Consider the following 19577-nt stretch of genomic DNA (forward strand, 5'->3'; position numbering starts at 1 on the left):
CTTTGACTGAAAAAGTACGGCTTATAAGTCAAGCGAACAGGGCGTAGATTACCTTTCCCATGATATACAGATCATTCTGGCAATATCTCACTACAAATGCAATGCACTAATATACACATGTTTGTTTCTCCAGTAATAACATGAAGAACAAGAATCTAGTATACCACTTACTTTTAGGCGGTTTCCATCTTTGAACTGATAGTGATTGCTTAGTGTCCAACCAAGTAACAGCAAAAGGCAAGATAAAAAGTAAAAGCAAGGAATACATTAAATAATTAACAGAAAAGAGGACAAATCATTGAGACAGTACAGTTGAGAATTGATTAAAAAGGTTAAGCCAAAATAAACAATATTCGTCTTGCTACAAAATTGTGTACGACAATTTCTTCATAGTTGAGCAATGTACACGGGATACAAGGGATCTTAGACTCTTAGTACTACACAAACAGATTAACACTATGGCTGTTAAGGAATAGGCCTAGGTATGGTTACATACATCTATTCTAGACATGGATCAGTGTATTGTTAGTGCCAGGGTCAGATGTAAAGAATTTGGCATATCTCAGTCGAGGCTATACAGCCAGAAGCCACCCTGGGGAGGATGGAATGGATGAACAACGGTTCAGTAGGGGTGCTTGGAGGACATGAAACATCTCACCACCAGACGGCATATGGAGAATAAGGAGTGGGTTGGCATGACGCCGAGAAAGAATTGGGGTCAGTGAATCGAGTCAAGATACAACTATTAGATGCTATCTGGCCAGGATGGATTTGGAGTGTTCTGGTTTGTTTGAACGGCACATGCAATCAGGGCATGGAAAGGTGTATACAGATTCATTTGCTCTTTTTATTTCAATACCCTTCACGTCACTATGTGCTCTCATATTGAACAATTGTCGTTTCAGTGACTTCCATCTGCACACAACCAAAGCTAAAATTTAACAGGTTGAAAATTTCATGTTTGAGAGTTAAGAATATAAGGGCACTGAAGACAAAGAGAACCAATCGTCTAATAATGACGGTAATGACATACCCAATACGTGGACTATCAAAGAGTACGGCCAATCTTCTTTTATCAGGCTTAATTGTCTTTGCATGGCCACCATACAAGTATCTTCTATGCCCAATAAGGAAATGAGGAAAATTTCCACCTTGTGTAGTCACAAAAACCTCACTATGAACACAGACACTGTAGTCAATAGCTGCCATCCTTGAGGAGAAGTTCTGCAGACATGCATTGTATGAGTAAATACTTAAAAGAAAAGGGGAAAAAATGCAGTTATCCTATATACCTTGAATGGAGCAAGTTCTTCATCCAATGCCAATGTTTCTTTTGTCTGCAAGAGAGGGAACATTTCAAGGAGAGGAGACATGTTCTTTTCTGCTTTATATATCCTTCCAGAAGCCAAATATATTGCAGTATTATTGCTGAAACCCATTCCACGCAGCATTAATCCAACCTAAACATCACAGATATAAGCATGTAAAGGTTCAGAATCACCTGTTATATTGCTTGAGGATAAAGTTCCTGAAGCTTCCTTCCAAGCAGAAACATCATCTTTTAAGTACAGACATACCTCCAAAGGGGTCAGTGGACATTTCCCATTCATCCTTATTGCTCCAGGCCTTATTACACGTCCTGGCCTAGTAAATTTTCCTTTCCAACCTTTTTCCCTGGCTGCATCCAGTTCCTTCTTCTCATTGTCACCGCCATCAAAGACACAACAAGAGAAGGCAACCATGTCCTGAAAAAGGAATGATTAGTGATTGAGAATTCTCCAGTCTACTCACCATGGACATACCAACAGAAAAGGAAAAAAACAAGCTGAAAAGTGAACTTGTTTGTTTCATGCACTTCTGATAAACATGGGTCTGACGACCTAGCAGCATCTGAAATATCCTGGTTGTTCATCTACACCCTTAGAATTTTTAATTGTTTCATGAACAATTGAGGATAGAAAACTAACCTCTTCAAAGCGGAGATGCACTGCTACGTATTTCCCATTATTTTCAACACTTTTTTCTCTCATCCGAGAAACTAAAATATTAGATATAGTAGTGATTGGTTTAGAAAATTTTAAGGCTTCAAAATTTGCTAGACATCGTAGACGTTGAACAGCAGGAGGCGCATCGAATGACAGCCGATTCGCAAAAGGTGATATCCTTATGAGCCTGAAATTGGGAGACAAGTTCAAAGTTCACATAAGCAAATAATAACTAGTACTTCGGGATATGACAAAATAGCAGATGGCCTCAAAACTGCAAATCAGTATTTGCTTCAACCAACCTTTCTTCGATCAACTTAGGGAGAACAATATCTTCATAGAACTGAATAGGAGACCAAGCCTTTATCTTGAAATTAAATGCATTACTCAGATTGTGACCAAATCGCTCCATTATGAACTCAGGCACCTTGTCAACCACCCGGACATCATTTTTTAAGCGTTGGATAAAGTGATCCTCATCATAAATATCACTAAATTTGCTGTATAAAAAAATAGATGTAAGTAGCTTTATTTGTGCTTTATCAAGCAAAAAACATGTTATTAGTTGGGAGATTTTTATCATTTGGCATGTCACTGGATCATAGTTATTGTGGCGTCACCATATCGTCGCCATATCGCCGTGGCGGTTTTGTGGCTCTCGCCACGGCGACGCCACGGCTCCGGCGTGTATGGCGTTCGCCATAGCGTCGTGGCGTCCTGTAGCGCCGTAGTGCGCTGTGGCGGGCGCCATACACGCCGAGTCTAGGGTATAGCCGGGCCCGGGCATAAATAGAGGACCCCCCCCCCCCCCCCCCCCCCCAGCCTGGAAACGCCCCGCCCCCGCTGCCGCAATCAGCCCGAGCCGCCGCAATCTCTCCCCGCCCCGCCGCCGCAATCTCCTCGCCCGCCCTCCATCGGCCCGAGCCCGAGCCCGAGCTGCCGCCGCCTGGAGTCGCCTCCGATCCGAGCCCTCCCGATCCGCCGGCCTCTGTTCCTCTGTTCCCCCGCCTGGAGCCGCCTCCGATCCGAGCCCGAGCCGCCGCCGCCCTCCCGATCCGTCGGCCTCTGTTCCCCCACCCTGCCGCCCGCCGTTCTGGTGAAGAGTGAAGACGTGAAGTGGTGAGTTGAAGTGCCTCACTGCCTTTGTTCCTCTGTTCTCTCTGTCTCTGTGCCTCTGTTCTTCAATCTTCAACGCCTCAACGCCCTTCTATTTTTTGGACAGAAGTACAGAACATGGCTACTCAAGGGACTGGAAGCGCGGAGGCCTCGGGCGCGGCATCAAATATTGATCCAAAGACTGATCCAAAGCGGAAGCCGGCAAACTCAAATGATCCTGGGTGGAAATATGGATTTTGGCCAACCATTGGCAATAGAGATGTTGTGCAGTGTTGCTTATGTGATAGAAGAATAACTGGAGGAATTACAAGGCTCAAGGAGCATCTTGTGGGTGGTTATGGAGATGTTCAGAAATGTGTCAAAACCACAACAACTATTGCACGAGAGATGCAAGATGCATTGGACGACTTTTGAGAGATGAGAGATTTGGAAGTTTGAGAGATGAGAGAGTTCTATGTCTTTTGTGCTACATTTACATTGCTATTTTGATTTGCTAATATTGTAGACTATACCTTTTAAGCTACATTTGCATTACCATTTGTCAATATAATTTCCTAATATCCTAGACTATAATGTATGTATTCGCCACGCCGATGTGTGTATGGCGTCGCCACGCCGTGCGCCATAGACGCTGTAAAGGTGTGAAGGTGGTGGGTCGCCGCGCCTCGCCACGCCGCCGTAAAAACTATGCACTGGATAAAAAAGGATAATTATTTTCAAAATCACCAGAATGTTAACATGAGGTTTACGAATGAAACCACAAACCATGCACATAATAGATGTTAGAGAAAGATGAGCATATGTACGGTGGTCTTTCAAGTGGCTTATACTGATATAAGTTACAACAATAACAACAAAGCCTTTTAGTCCCAAGCAAGTTGGGGTAGGCTAGAGTTGAAACCCAACACGAGCCCCTATTCATGGTTCAGGCACGTCAATAACTGTTTTCCAAGTACTCCTATCCAAACAAAGATCTCTATGTATATCCCAACCCTTTAAATCTCTTTTTATTACCTTCCCCCATGTCAGCTTCGGTCTTCATCTACCTCTCACATTGATATCTCGACTTAGGACTCCACAATGCACTGGTGCCTCTGAAGGTCTTCTTTGGACATGGCCAAACCACCTCAGCCGATATTGGACAAGCTTTTCTTCAATTGGTGTACCCCTAGACGATCACGTATATCATCGTTCCGAACTCGGTCCATCCTTGTGTGACCATAGATTCAACGCAACATACGCATTTTCGCGACAGTCAGTTGTTTGACATGTCGTCTTTTTGTAGGCCAACATTCTGCTCCATACAACATAGCGGGTCTAATCGTCGTTCTATAAAACTTGCCTTTAAGCTTTTGTGATACCCTCTTGTCACAGAGAATGTCAGATGTTTGGCGCCACTTCATCCACCCTGCTTTGATCCTATGGCAAACGTCTGCATCAATATCTCCATCCTTCTGTAGCATCGATCCTAGATAACGGAAGGTATCTTTCTTAGGCACCACTTGACCTTCCAAACTCACCTCTCCCTCCTCATGTGTAGCGTTGCCAAAGTTGCATCTCATGTATTCTGTTTTAGTTCGACTTAGTCTAAACCTTTGGATACAAGGGTCTGCACCACAACTTCAGTTTTCTATTTACTCCTGCCTGGCTTTCATCAACTAGCACTTACATCATCTGCAAAAAGCATACACCAAAGGATATTCCCTTGAATGTCCCTTGTCACTTCATCCATTACCAAGGCAAAGAGACACGGGCTCAAGGCCGACCCTTAATGAAGTCCTATTTTAATCAGGAAGTAATCTATCTTACCATCATTTGTTCGGACACTAGTTACGGCATTGTTGTACATGTCCTTAATGAGGATAACATGCTTTGTGGGGACTTTATGTTTGTCCAACGCCCACCACATAACATTCCTTGGTATATAAGTTAGCACTTTAAAAACTCAGTATTCAACTCAATGAAGTATCAGACATTAAACATAACTAGCAAATGTGCCCACAGCTTGTGGCGCGGTCACCTGGATGATTTGTGGCAGAGATTTATATTTAACGATCACGACATTTGTTCTAATACGTCTTGGAATAGAACTCCGTAAGGTTGTTGGACGCACCTTGGAATCAGGCTCCATACCATTGCTAGACGCACATTTCGGTGAGGCCCAAACAACATCGTATTGGTCAAAAATTTTGGCCCAATTTGAATTTTTTAGTCTAGTCTAGTTCAAACAGGACTTTCCTCTGATATAAAAGTGCAAACCTATCAGGCTCTAATCCATTTGTTTCATCCTCATGCCTTTAGGTTAAGCTGTGAACAAATTCAGCCGTCTAAACATGAACATTTTGACCAGTCAACACAACTGAATTCCGGTCTGAATTTTCTGAAATTCGCTCTTTTTGGATCAACAACAACAGCAGCAGCAGCATAGCCTTTCAGTCCCAAGCAAGTTAGGGTAGGCTAGAGTTGAAACCCACCAAGAGCCCCAAATCACGGTTCAGGCACTTCAATAGCTGCTTTCCAAGTACTCCTATTCAAATATAGATCTCTAGGTATATCCCAAGCTTTCGAATCTCTTTTTATTGCCTCCCCCATGTCAATTTCGGTCTTTCTCTACCTCTCCTCATATTATTAGCTTGGCTTAGGATTCCACAATACACCGGTGCCTCTGAAGGTCTCCTTCGGACATAGCCAAACCACCTCAACCGATGTTGGACAAGCTTTTCTTCGATTGGTGCTACCTCTAGGCGATCACGTATATCATCGTTCCGAACCCGGTCCATTCTTGTGTGACCGCAAATCCATCGCAACAGACACATTTCTGCAATACTCAGTTGTTGAACATGTCGAATCTTTGTAGGCCAACATTCTGCTCACATACAACATAGCCGGTCTAATCGTCGTTCTATAGAACTTGCCTTTTAGTTTTTGTGGTACCCTCTTGTCACAGAGAATGCCAGAAGCTTGTCGCCATTTGATCCACCCTGCTTTGAATCCCACTCTTTTTGGATGGGTACGAATTTTTTCTTGTTTTGAATCCCAGAACCCTGGGTAAGGACTGCTACAGTCGGTGTTCTGACTATTTTGGGGGTGATGATAAATTCGACATTCAGAAACTAACCCAAGGATACAATGACGGGAATACAGAGACAATGACAGGGCACATAAAAGTCAGTAGGAGAGGGAGGAACACCTGGGATCCCTCCAAATACTGTGATAGTGGAAGTTTGGGATTACAAGAGTTGCATTCAGAAAACCGGCAACAGCAACTGCATTGCAAATCTGCAAAACAATTTTTTTTAAAAACAATAGGAATGAAATCAGCAAACAGGATTACAACGTAAACTATAAAGTGATAATGGTGATGAAGGCCCTCAGATGGAAGCTAAATACCGATGTTCGTTGTTGATTCAAACCACCATTAGCCTCAATGTATATGTAGCCATTTGATTCAGGCAAACCTACCAAAGTTAATCAAATATCATTATATACTTCCCTCAAGATAAAAATGCATAATTCAAAATGGCACCTCTTAATAAAACACACAAAATAGAGTGATATGTAAAAGTGAAGTAAAACATGTCATCCACAAAATATAATATTGCAATCCAAAGGTTCACATGCGTCTATCAACAGCTCATTAGCAATTTGGCATTAAGTGTACTTGCTCACAAAATGTACTCGTATAAGAAAAATACTCAAAACCTGAGCTACACTGACCTCAGGACATGCACCAGCCAGGTCTGGAAATGCCAGACCTTGCTCTTTAGGCCGGCCAAAGGCCAAAATAGCCCGATAATATTGATGAAAACGTATATCTTAGACAATCTTCGATACTTCAACATTTTAATAAGAAATACAATTCAACATAAGGCCCAAGCCTTTGTTGCGATGTAAGTTGTAATACAGAAACCACTGCTGAGAACGTTCCATTTTTTTGTGAAAAAGATATTTTAAAAGCCATAAGCCTGCAACTGACGAGACAATAAAAGGTACCATATGTTACGTCGCTGAATTCTCACTCTTGGTAGTAGGAGAATTCTTACTCTCATCGAGAGAGGATGACACTAGGAGTTGGGGCAATTTTCTTGTCTATTTCTCACACAAGCTCACACAAATGCCATACCAACCTGAGGGGTTGGGGTTACATATTTATAGGCTGCTAGCCAGCCAAGCATATGCCAAGATGCTAGTCTAAGATGCTAATATGCTGTCCTAGCTAAGATGTTGTCCTCTAGTCTAAGATGCTGTCCTCTAGTCTAAGATGCTGTCCTAAAAACAGAAAAACAGCCACAAGGACCATGACCATGTGAGCATCACAGCCCCACAAAGACCAGCCACACATGAGACTTATCCATCATTCTCCCCCTAAGTCTTGTGCGTCGTCTTGTGGGAGAGTTGAACCATCCCGGTCCTGGAGCAGAGCTCAAGGAACTTGATCCTCCCAAGGGGCTTGGTGAGCAGGTCCGCAAGCTGGTCCTTGGTGTTGATGTAGCTCGCCTTGATGCTCCCTTCCTCCAAACAGCCTCGGATGAAGTGGTACCTCAACCGGATGTGCTTGCGGCGTTCGTGGAACACGGGGTTCTTTGCCAGGGCCAGAGCGGATTTGCTGTCCACCCTGAGCTCCACCGCTCTAGTGTCTTTGCCTAGGAGATCACCAAGCAATCGAGCGAGCCAGAGCGCCTGAGTCGAAGCGGTGGAGGCCGCTATGTACTCGGCCTCGCAGCTGGACAGGGCCACCACCTGCTGCTTGACCGACTGCCAGCTAACGAGGCACTTGCCGAGGAAGAAGAGGATCCCGCTCGTGCTCTTGCTGGTGTCGATGTCGCCGGCGTGGTCGCTGTCGCTGTACCCGACGAAGTGTGCCGCCCCAGGGCACCTCGGGTAGTAGAGGCCGTGGTCGAGAGTCCCCGCAACGTAGCGGATGATCCTCTTCACAGCCTGTTGGTGCTCCGTCGTCGGTCGCTGCATGAACCGACTAACGTAGCCGACGGAGAATGCCAAGTCCGGCCGTGTGTGGGCGAGGTAGCGAAGGCTCCCCACAAGACGCCGGTACTGCGTAGCGTCCACCTCCTCCGTCGTGCTGTCGCGGCTCAGCTTCAGCCTCTCCTCCATCGGAGTGAGAGCTGGGTTGCAGTCGGTGAGCCCAGCTAGCTCAACGACGCGCTTGGCGTAGACGGTCTGTCGAAGCGTGATCCCAGAGTCATCCTGGTGCACCTCGATTCCCAGGCAGAAGGAGAGAGGCCCCAGGTCACTCATCTGGAAGGTGGCCTTCATCTTTTCCTTTTGCCGCCACCTCCGCATCCTTGGTGCCGGTGATCACCAAGTCGTCGACGTAGACACCCACCAGCAGGGCATTTTCTCCATTGCTCCGTCGGTAGATGGCCGCCTCGTGCGAGCTTTGCTCGAAGCCCATCCCCTTTAGCGTGGAATCCAGCTTGGCATTCCACGCCCTCGGTGCCTGCCGCAAGCCATAGAGGGCCTTGCGCAGGCGGAGCACCTTGCCCTCCTTGCCGGGGATCGCAAATCCCGGCGGCTGGTGCACATAGACCTCCTCCTTCAAGTCGCCGTTAAGGAACGCCGACTTGACGTCCATGTGATGAACACGCCAGCCCTCCTGGGCAGCTAGCGCAAGGAGGAGTCGCACGGACTCCATCCGTGCCACGGGAGCAAAGGCGTCGTCGAAGTCGACCCCCTCCTGCTGCACGAAACCTCGTGCCACCAAGCGAGCCTTGTGCTTGACGATGGCACCGGCTTCATCCCTCTTCAGCTTGTACACCCACTTAAGGGTGATCGCGCGATGACCACGAGGAAGGTCAGCAAGCTCCCAGGTGCTGTTCTTCTCAACCGCATCCATCTCCAACAGCATCGCGGCGCGCCATGCCGCGTGTCTCTCGGCCTCTGCGAACGACCGAGGCTCGCCGTCGTCACACGCAAGGTGCAACTGCGCCTCCAGGTCCTCCAGGTCGTGAGGCACCAGTCCCGGCACCAACTGGTCGCCGAGAAGGTTCTCCATCGTACGGTACCGCAACGGCTCGCCGTCGTGGTACGCGTCGATGCGCTCCTCGTCGTGAGAGAGCGGAGTAACGAGCTCAACCGGGCTGTGCTCGACACGAGCTGGTGTTGGAGTAGACGTGCCTGGAGAGGTGCCTGTCGGTGCTGGAGTGCGTGGCGTTGCCGGCTGTGGTGAAGCCGGCGAAGAACTCATCGCAGCCGAGGTCCTGGCTGGAGAGCGTGGAGCTGTCGGAGTAGCAGGCGCCGGGGTCGGTGGAGGCTCGGGGATTGGGGTAGACGCGCTCGCCGAAGAAGAGCTGCCTACTCCCCCAGCTCCCTCGAAGTGGACGTACTCGACAGTGAAGTCGTCGTACGTCGGAGCCGAGCCATCATCCACCGCCTTGTCCCACGCCCATCCTCGTCCTTCGTCGAACACAACGTCGCGCGCCGTGCGCACACGCTGTCTTCGGGTCGAGGATGCGGTAGGCCTTCGAGCCCTCCGCGTAGCCGATGAACACTCCCGGAGTGCTCCTGTCGTCGAGCTTGCTGATGTGGCCAAGCTCCTTGGCGAACGCGAGGCAGCCGAAGACCCGCAAGTGGGAGACCGCCGGCTTGCGCCCATGCCAAGCCTCGTACGGCGTCCTGCCGTCGAGCGCCTTGGTAGGCGAGCGGTTGAGGATGTAGACGGCCGTCACCACCGCCTCTCCCCAGAAGACAGTCGGCATCCCCCTCTGCTTGAGGAGGGCCCGAGCCATCCCCACAACCGTCTGGTTGCGCCGCTCGACGACGCCGTTCTGCTGCGGGCTGTACGGCGCGGAGTAGTGGCGCTGAATGCCCTCGTCAACGCAGTACGACGCGAATTCAGCCGCCGTGAATTCGCTGCCGTTGTCGGTGCGCAGCACGCGCAGCTTGTGGCCGCACTCCGCCTCCGCAGCAGCCTGCGCGCGTCTTATGGCGTCCGCAGCCTCTCCCTTGCTGCCGAGGACCATCACCCACATGTAGCGGGAGAGGTCGTCGACGAGCAGCAGGAAGTAGCGTCGTCCTCCCGGTGTCACCGGGCCACACAAGTCCCCGTGCACGAGCTCGAGATTCTCCTTGGCTCGAAAGCTCGCCCGCTGGGGAAAAGGGAGTCGTCTCTGCTTCGTCAACACGCAGACGTCGCAGAGCTGCTCCACATGGTCGAGGCACGGCAGGCCTCGCACCATCTCCGTGGCACTGAGCCGCTTCAGGGCCTCAAAGTGAAGGTGCCCGAAACGCTCGTGCCACTGCCACGCCTCGTCGTCCCGACGAGCAGCAAGACAGAGGGGTTGTGCCACCTGCACGTTAAGGACGTAGAGTCGATTTGCGCTTCTGGATACCTTGGCAAGAAGGCGACGACGACGATCCCAAATCCTCATGACTCCGTCCTCAACCACCACGCGCGAACCGTTCTCATCCAGCTGTCCCAAGCTGATGATGGAGTTCCTCAACACGGTGATGTAGTAGACTCCGGTGAGCAGCCTGTGCTCACCAGACACGGCGGTGAAGATGATGGAGCCGACGCCCTTGATCTCCACGCCGGAGGCATCTCCAAACTTGACGGAGCCTCGGACGCTAGAGTCAAGCTCGGTGAAGAACTCCCGTCGACCGGTCATGTGATGGGTGGCGCCGGTGTCGAGGCACCACCCGTCAGTCTTGTCGTTGCCGGAGCTGTCGCCGAGGAGGGCGTGTGCTTTTGGCTCGTCAAGGTGGAGGAGAGCCGCTGCGGCCGGTGCCGCTGGAGGTAGCTCGATGCTGGCATGTGCCATGAACAGAGCCGGCTCCTCCTCCTCCGCCTGTGCGACGTGGGCCTAGCCGCGTCGTGGCTGTCGACAGTCCTTGGCCCAATGGCCAAGCTGGCCACAGTTGCGGCAGGCGTTGTCTCGTGCCGGCTTGTGCCTGCCGGCGGCGCCGCCCTGGGCGCCTCCGCGGGCATCACCCTCGGCACGTCCTCGCGCCCCGGCCTGGGCGTCTCTACGTGGCTTGCCACGCTTGCGGCCGCCTGTCGCGGAAGAAGGCTCCCTCTTCCTCCGGTCACCTTGGCTGGCAAGCCATTGCTCCCGAGTGAGGAGGAGCTTCCCGCCAGTGGTGATGGGCCCCGTGAGGGACTGTGGCTCATCGCTGTCGACGACCTTGAGGCGACCTATCGCCTCCTCGATCGACATCGTGGAGAGATCCAGCAGAGACTCGATCGAGCGAGCCATCTGCTTGTACTTCTCGGGGACGCAACGGAAGAGCTTTTCGACAGCTCTCTCCTCGCCGTAAGTGTCGTCGCCGAACTGTACCATCTTCTGCAACAGAGTGTTGAGACGGAGAGCAAAGTCATCAACATCCTCACCTGGCTTGAAGGCCAGGTTCTCCCACTCCTTGCGAAGTGCCTGCAGTGTGGACTTGCGGGCGCGGTCGCTGCCGATGCGTGCCGCAGCGATGGCGTCCCAAGCCTCCTTGGCAGTCCGCTTGCTGATAAGCGAGAACTGCATCTCGAGCGGGACTGCAGCGATGAGAGCATCCAGCGCCCGTCGATCTAGGTCGTAGTCGACGTCGCCATACCGGACTGCCTCCCACATGTGCCGCACCTGGAGCTTTACCCTCATCACCGCAGCCCACTCGACGTAGTTGGTCTTGGTGAGGGTAGGCCACCCACCGCCGGGACCGACGTCCCTGACAACAGCCTGGAGCCCGTGGTAACCACGGTACCGATCCGGGGAGAGAGAGCCACGCTGCCTGTGAAGGCCGCGCTCTCCATCGACCCGTCGGTACCGATCCGGGGAGAGAGAGCCACGCTGCCTGTGAAGGCCGCGCTCTCCATCGACCCGTCCGCCACCGTTGCCGTGCGCGCCTCCTCCAGGAGCGCCGCCGCCGTGCGCGCCTCCTCCAGGAGCGCCACCGGCGCGTCCGCGCCTGTCTGGGCTGCCGCCGCGCTCGTGGGCGTGCGCGGCTGCCCCAAGAGCGCCACCGCCGTGCGCGCCTCCTCCAGGAGCGCCGCCAGCGCGTCCGCGCCTGTCTGGGCTGCCGCCACGCTCGTGGACGTGCGCGGCTGCCCACTGCGCCGCCCGCGCTCGCGCTGCCTCCCTCTCTAGCAGCTCGAGGTCTGCGTCGGCGGTGTCGTCAGCGGAAATGGAGCTGCCGATGCTGCCGCACAGAGCCTCGACCTCCGCCGCCGCCGCACGCGCTGCATTCGCCGCCACCGCTGCTTCCGCCTCCGCTCTGGCTGCTGCCAGCTCTGTCGCTGCCAGCCTCGACGCCCTTGCCGCCGCCGCAGCGGTCTCTGCCGCCGCTCGCTCGCGTTCCTCTGCCGCGGCAAGTTCGGCCTCCTGCCAACGCCGCGTGCTCGAGGCGACCGAGCGCTGAGACTGCCCTGCGGACATGACGCGCTACCGGAGGGCTGCTGCGTGGGGAGAGGGCTGCTTCAGACGAGCTGGGAGAGGAGTGAACAGGAGCGGCCGGAGGAGCTGCTGCTGCCAACAGCTGGGGCTGTTGTGGGGCTGGGAGAGAAGATGAGCAAGAGATGCTCAAGCTACAGGATAATATGGCTCTGATACCAGTTGTTAGTCGCTGAATTCTCACTCTTGGTAGTAGGAGAATTCTTACTCTCATCGAGAGAGGATGACATTAAGAGTTGGGCCAATTTTCTTGTCTATTTCTCACACAAGCTCACACAAATGCCATACCAACCTGAGGGGTTGGGGTTACATATTTATAGGCTGCTAGCCAGCCAAGCATATGCCAAGATGCTAGTCTAAGATGCTAGTCTAAGATGCTAATATGCTGTCCTAGCTAAGATGATGTCCTCTAGTCTAAGATGCTGTCCTAAAAACAGAAAAACAGCCACAAAGACCATGACCATGTGAGCATCACAGCCCCACAAAGACCAGCCACACATGAGACTTATCCATCACCATATGCATGCACCTTTGGCACTTGACTATACACAACTGCACATAAGATCTATCAAACCGGGTCATCATGAAATAATAATCAGGCAACCCAAACCAGAAAAAATTGAATGGTACTTTGAGCTTTGAGCTTCTTTCAAAATCAGCGTACCAGCATGAATAAACTACCATTTGAAATTAGAAATATCGACAAACAGTCCCAACCTGTGAATTATTAAAAACGACTTGCAAAATGAAAAAAAAATGGCGTACCGTTGGTATTATTGCTTATGCAAGGTCTCCAAACACCACCTCTGTAAGCATGCCGCCATACAGTTGCTAGCTACAAAAGTTAGCAATATCAGTATGAATAAAATGAAACACAAATGCAAAACATCCACACTGAACTTAAGAAAAACATGCAAATAGGTGCAGGACAAGTTAAAATGGCAATTTCCAATCAATAGAATAAATAAAACAACAATTTTCTACCATGCAGAATATACTACACTTTAACATCTGCCAGCTGACACCTGATGTAAACTAATACAACAAATCCAATAAACAGTAAAATATCATTACCCCAGCTCTAAACCATTCCACAAGGGCAGACAAAATGTTGCATAGTTTAGACACCATATGTGAAGATAGCATAGCACATATGCCTTCTTACCGAGAGAGTTTGGTACAAGGGTATTGATACAACAACAGGGCAGATGCATATGTTATTATCTGCCATAGACCTAGGCCATTTCCCTTGAACTATAGGGAAATTAGTCTATCACTTAGTTATCCAAAGATACCAAGTATCTAGGAATTGAGAAGGTAATTTGATTTACAAAAGTTCCATGCATTTGAATAATAATCTCAGGAAAACTTGTTCTGTTTTTGAACTATAATGAATTTGGCAATTCATCGAGGACAATGTCAAGCATTGAGGGTGCTATAACCGCAAAAAAAAAGGTGGATTAAAAAACGCAAATGGAAGCTATTACACAAATCCTCGTAAGGACCATGTAAACACATAAACCTATGTATACACAAAAAGGCGATATGTAAAGACAGCATGCGTATTAGCGGTCGCACCAGTTGATCTAACAAAATTCCCATATCTCTGACCAAGCCATCCATTGTCTGTTGATTGAATAATAATATTCCATGACCCCCACAATCTGAAGCAGGTATCAACTGGTGAAATGTCATTGGTTTGGTGCTGTCATTCACCACACACATGCCCGAGCTAGCTTAACAAGAAATATAAAATCGGTACAGCACACATACTTCTATGAGTTTACTGCCATTCTCCAACAACTAGAAGATAACTTAATCCGAAACTTCGACCAAATCAGCCGTCACTAGAATAATCAGAACACCGACTACTATTCACGAGAACACACTTCACTGTCTCTGCTCGGTTAGTTAACATGCTGATCCAAGTACGGAACACCAGAACTTTGACATCCGAGCAAGCTTTAAATCCACGAATCAAACAAAACCACCAAATACTTCCATCACAAGCATAAATTCCCAGTCCAATAGATGGGGGCGCCGATGCGCAGGAGTCACTTACCGCGTCGGTGGCATTATCAGCGTCCATATCGGCGCGGAGGCGGGTGTAGAGCTGCGGGCTGCGGTACAGTGACCCGGGAGCCGGGCGCGAGATGATGCGGGGCACACTGTCGAGCGAGATGGAGCCCATGTAGAGCAGCATCACCGCCACATACAGCAGTGGCGCGAAGAGGAACACCGCCTGCCGTCGCAGCAGCGCCGCAAGCACCGCCCGCGCAACCCTCCGCACGGCGCCCCCGCCCCAGCCCGCGCCCGCGCTGGCCCTCGCCGACCACCCTCCCTTCGCCGAGGCCCTCCTCCCCCACGCGCGCCGCGGCGACGACGGAGGCGACGGCACGGCCGCCCCGGCCACCGAGATGCCCAGCCGGCTGTATGCGTGGTTCTGCATCGAAACCTCCTGGCCCGGAACCTCCTAGAATGGGCGACCTCGCGCCGCCCGGGCTCTGAGCTGGAGTCCAGAGCTCGAGTTAGGGCTTCTCCCACGTGATCGCGCCTCCGCGGCGGTGTGGAGCGGGAGAAACGGAGGGAACCGCCGGCGGCGGCGGGACGGTGGCGCTGCGCTGCGCCTTCGCGGAGGGACGGCGGGGCCGCACGTGCGCGGCGCGTGACCGCCTCCGCGTGCGGCGTGCGGGGCTCAACTCGACCGCTCTCGCCTCTCGGGGTGGGGTGGCTCAGCTCAGTGCTGGTTAGTGGCCCGGTGCGGTGGCGGTGGTGGTTTCGGTGCGTCGGATTTCAGAAATTTTGTGCTTTGGTGGTTTCGCCCTTGCGCTGACCGGGGATGGGGATATTTGGCTTTTTGGTTTTGTTCATTCGGGGGGCGGGCGCCCCAAGCCCCCAAGGAATAGATTGACGTGGATTTGGTCATTTGGAATACACGTAAATTTCCAGTCAGGAATAGTATTTTTCTTTTACACCAAACCAGCCAGCAGTAAATAATCCACGATATGATATGGCCTCCCGAACAGGCTGCATAACGCTTGCTTGGATTTGGGGATGCGGCTTTATCTCGCGTGGGTGGCGGACAGTTGGGTTTGGTAGTTTTTTTTAAACGGAACCGGCAGGATAGCTGCCTGTTGTATTAAAAAGAAGAGAGACAGCCGGGTTTGGTAGTAGATGCGCTGCGATCTCGCTCTCCTGCGTTGTGATGGGAACACGGCGGCCTCATGGTCATAGATGCTGAATGCAATGGGGTGACTGGTGAGGTACGGCATGGGAATTGGCAAGGTTCCTTGGTGGCTCACCATGGGCTATCAATGAATCAATGATCATTCAGGGACTGCTTCATCACGTCACCACATGACGGGTAAATTGTATGCACTAATTATGCAATGTCGCTAAATTCATGTGGCGTATCAATGTTTGTATAAGTTTTATAATAATTTTATAGACACTAAATAAGCTATTAATTTAGCAAATAGGCTGACATGGTATAATATAAATGAAGAAAAATGATTAAGGTTCATAAAACTGGAGTTTTATGGGAATGAAACTAGTCTATATTGCTCACAACATGTGTGAGTTTTGAAAACTGAAACATGAAACTTCCGACTAACTTTATGTACTCCTGTATATTTTTTTCACTAGAGTATGGACTGTTTTTAGCATGGTTTTACAAATATGATTTCAGCGTGCCATGCCAATGCCAGTTTAGGAGCCTAAATGCGCATGAGGTGTGCGGACTGCGGAGGTGCCACGTTACCGACAGCCAAAAGCCCACATGCCCCTTCCTTCGTTCTGATTTCTGAACCCCCCGTGGAGGCGTTGAGAAGCAGGTTCTCGAATGCGTTGAGAAGCAGGTTCTCGGATTGATCTATTTCGTCGTGTCAAAGACTCAAAGTTTTGTCTTGAGTGCCATGGCATTCTTTCCAGAATACATGTCTTTGTCTACATGGTGAAGGAAAGAAGTAGGAAAAGGTGTTTTGCTCTCGGAACCCTTTGTACTCCATCCACCCTAAAATATATCCACCTCGATTTTCAAGTAATCAAACTATTTAAATTTAATATAAATTGTATTAAAATATACTCCTACTTGTTATGAAAATGTATTACACTATTAACCTAACACTAATACTTATGCATCATCAATATTTCGGAAAGTGAGATGTGTATTTCTAATATATACTAGGAGCACCGTGCACGTTGATTGAAAGGCCCAAGGAATACTGTTTCAAGCTAAACATTTAAGAAAATGCCAAGAAACATAAAATTGAATACAAAAAATTTGGCCCGTCTAGCTCAGTCGGTAGAGCGCAAGGCTCTTATCATGGGTTCGAGCCCCACGGCGGGCGTTGGCATATTTTTTCTTTTTTTCCTGCCCCACGGTGGGCGTTGCATTTTTTTCACTTCTTTGCTTGGCGTTGCATTTTCCCCCCTTCTTTGCTTTGTTTTCTCCCGTCACTTCTTTGCTTGGCGTTGTATTATCCTTCTTTGCTTGGCCTTGCATTATTTGTTATTTGGACGACTAGCGCCCGAACTTCTGGCTCGAAGCTCGTGTTCGGCCGCCTGCGCTGCAGTTTTCAGCGCTCGCACCAGCAATTCATGCCCACGCTCGCATAAAAAAACAGCACATCCCCGCCTACGCATGGGCTTCACGTGCCCATGCGGAGCCTGCGCCACCCGCGTTGCCAGACCACGTACGGGGACCGCTCGCATCCCCTTCGTTTCTCATGCGCATTGCAACATGTGCAACATCTGATTTATTTTTGAAACATTCAGATGCAACACTTGCAACATACAACTGAAGACAAATGAAACACTTAAAAAATGTTTCTGAAACACTTACAACAACACATGAAAACCATTGCAAACATACGCAATATTCAGATAAAACACTTGCACCATATGTGAAAAACCGTATGTAACATACAGATAGACACACTTGCAACAATACGTCTGAAAACACAGATGAAACTTTGGAAACAGACATTTGCAACACACGTGTACAATCATTGCAACATATGCAACATTATGATATACTTTTACAACATTCATCTTAAACAATTGTAACATACCTCTTAAACGTCCGAAACACTTCAAACATACGCATGCAACATGTGTTTTCATCACATCACAACATCTTGCTGCTTGCGAAATGGAGGCTCGTCGGCGTGTGGAGTTCACCGAAGGCAGCCGCACCATCGTCACCATCGACCAGATGGACTCCGCCTACTACGAGTCCGGCGGGGACCCCTTCGTGGCCGCTGGCATCGTGGGCTTGACCCGCAGCCCCTGCAGCCGCCGCCGTAGTCCCCACCACCATCGGATCTCTCGCCGCGCAGTGGATCTGGTGAAAGGAGCAGCGAGGTAGAGTGGGGCAGAGGTGCGCGGCACCCGATGCGGGCGAGCGACCACCTAGCCAGGGGGGCTGCGCCGCACTGCTGGGGCACGGCGGTGCCCGCGTTTTGGGCGGAGATGTGGGGCGGGGCAGGGCCAGCGATGTCGACCGGCGGGGGTGGAAGCGGCGGTGTCGCCTACGGCAGCCGCGGGTACGGAGCAGAGTGGGCGTTGATGGTTTCTTTTTTTCGGATCTAATCATTATCGTTATTTTTTTTATCTTCTTTGTTTGATTTCTCATGCCCTGCTATTGAGCGCGTGTTTAGTTTCCACCCCAAATTCCCAAAAAGTGCTACAGTAGCTATTACATCGAATCTTGCGATACGTGCATGGAGCATTAAATCTAGACGAAAAAAAAACTAATTATACAGTTTGGTTTAAAATTGCGAGACGAACGTTTTAAGCCTAATTAGTCCATGATTAAACACTATTTATCAAATAAAAACAAAAATGCTGCGATAGCCCAAATTTCCAAAATCAGGAAACTAAACACGCGCTGATATGACCTGGGCCTGCTGTGCTAGATTGCGGGTTGCATGATTGGAGTTTCGCAGACGCCGGCAGGTGTCCATTGTCCAGTAATCCAGTGTCTCCTTTTGAGCACAGTCTACACATGCACCTGCACAACCGTGTCTTAGGGTGTATTTGAATCCAGTGACTGAAATTTAGAAGGTGTATCAGTAGAATATTGTATGGGATGTTTGGATATTAATAAAAAAATAAATTACATAATCCGTCAGTACTCCACGAGACGATTTTTAAGCCTAATTAATTTATCATTAGCATATATTTACTGTAGCATTATATTGTCAAATTATGGACTAATTAAGATTCGTCTCGTAAATTAGTTGTAAACTATACAATTAATTTCGTAATTAATCTATATTTAATACTCCATGTATAATGTATGTATCCAGACATTCGATGGGACAGCGACTATAATTTATAAGGTGGGACCAAACACCACCTTAACTAAGTCGTCAGCGAATGATTTCACAACTAAGGCCTCGTTTAGATGCTGAAAAAATTTCAACCCGATGAATAGTACTACTTTCGTCTTATTTGACAAATATTGTCCAATCGTGGACCAACTAGGCTCAAAAGATTCATCTCGTGATTTCCAACTAAACTGTGTAATTAGTTATTTTTTTACCTACATTTAATACTCCATGCAAGCGGCTAAAAATTGATGTGATGGAGAGAGAGTGAAAAAACTTGGAATTTTGGTGGCATCTAAACAAGGCGTAAGCAACGGTCAACCGAACTGAAGGGATCAAGTCGAACTGGAACTGGTCGCTGATGACCGACGAGATGCATCCTAAATCAACGAACAGGTTGTTTCATGTCCGGGACCTGGAAAACGCGGCACCGACCCAGGTTGGTGTTTTTGTTTTTTTTTTAAGCCTGGACTCTGGTATACACTCATACCATCACACACACGTATATCTCTAAAAGCTATAACCTATACACCCTAAGTGTTCTTTTGGAGGCCACTGAAGCCACACGAGTCTCGTAGACGATGAGCATATCGTAATCTCATTATAGCGTCACGCGAGTGAGAAAAACCGCTTGGTGCCACGTCCGGCCGATCCAATTCAAACGCGGGTGGGTGGCCGTGGCGGAGCGCTGACCACTGCGCTACAAGCGCGTTGGCCGCAGATTGGTGTCGGTGAACCGTGAGCTGGTGTCA

General features: G+C 49.7%; 1 protein-coding gene across 2 annotated transcripts; it reads right to left on the minus strand.

Moving 5' to 3' along the window:
* Positions 1 to 279: 279 nt before the first annotated feature.
* On the minus strand, positions 280 to 15233 carry LOC136450714 (protein ESMERALDA 1-like). 2 transcript variants are annotated; one of them, XM_066451297.1, is made up of 10 exons: positions 14552 to 15233; positions 13259 to 13324; positions 6492 to 6559; positions 6292 to 6380; positions 2288 to 2485; positions 1968 to 2172; positions 1578 to 1745; positions 1293 to 1460; positions 1034 to 1224; positions 280 to 915 (listed from the first exon to the last, which is right to left on the minus strand). In XM_066451297.1, exons 1-10 carry the CDS (start codon positions 14940 to 14942, stop codon positions 753 to 755), a joined length of 1707 nt encoding a protein of 568 aa, XP_066307394.1. In that variant the 5' UTR covers positions 14943 to 15233; the 3' UTR covers positions 280 to 752. The 2 variants fall into 2 exon arrangements, with proteins under 2 accessions (XP_066307394.1, XP_066307393.1); XM_066451296.1 differs by having other exon boundaries at positions 281 to 915; positions 13259 to 13328; positions 14556 to 15232.
* Between the last annotated feature and the right edge of the window lie 4344 nt (positions 15234 to 19577).

The sequence above is a fragment of the Miscanthus floridulus genome, chromosome 5 (assembly GCF_019320115.1).
Source record: "Miscanthus floridulus cultivar M001 chromosome 5, ASM1932011v1, whole genome shotgun sequence".
In the NCBI taxonomy this organism is placed as follows: Eukaryota; Viridiplantae; Streptophyta; class Magnoliopsida; order Poales; family Poaceae; genus Miscanthus; species Miscanthus floridulus.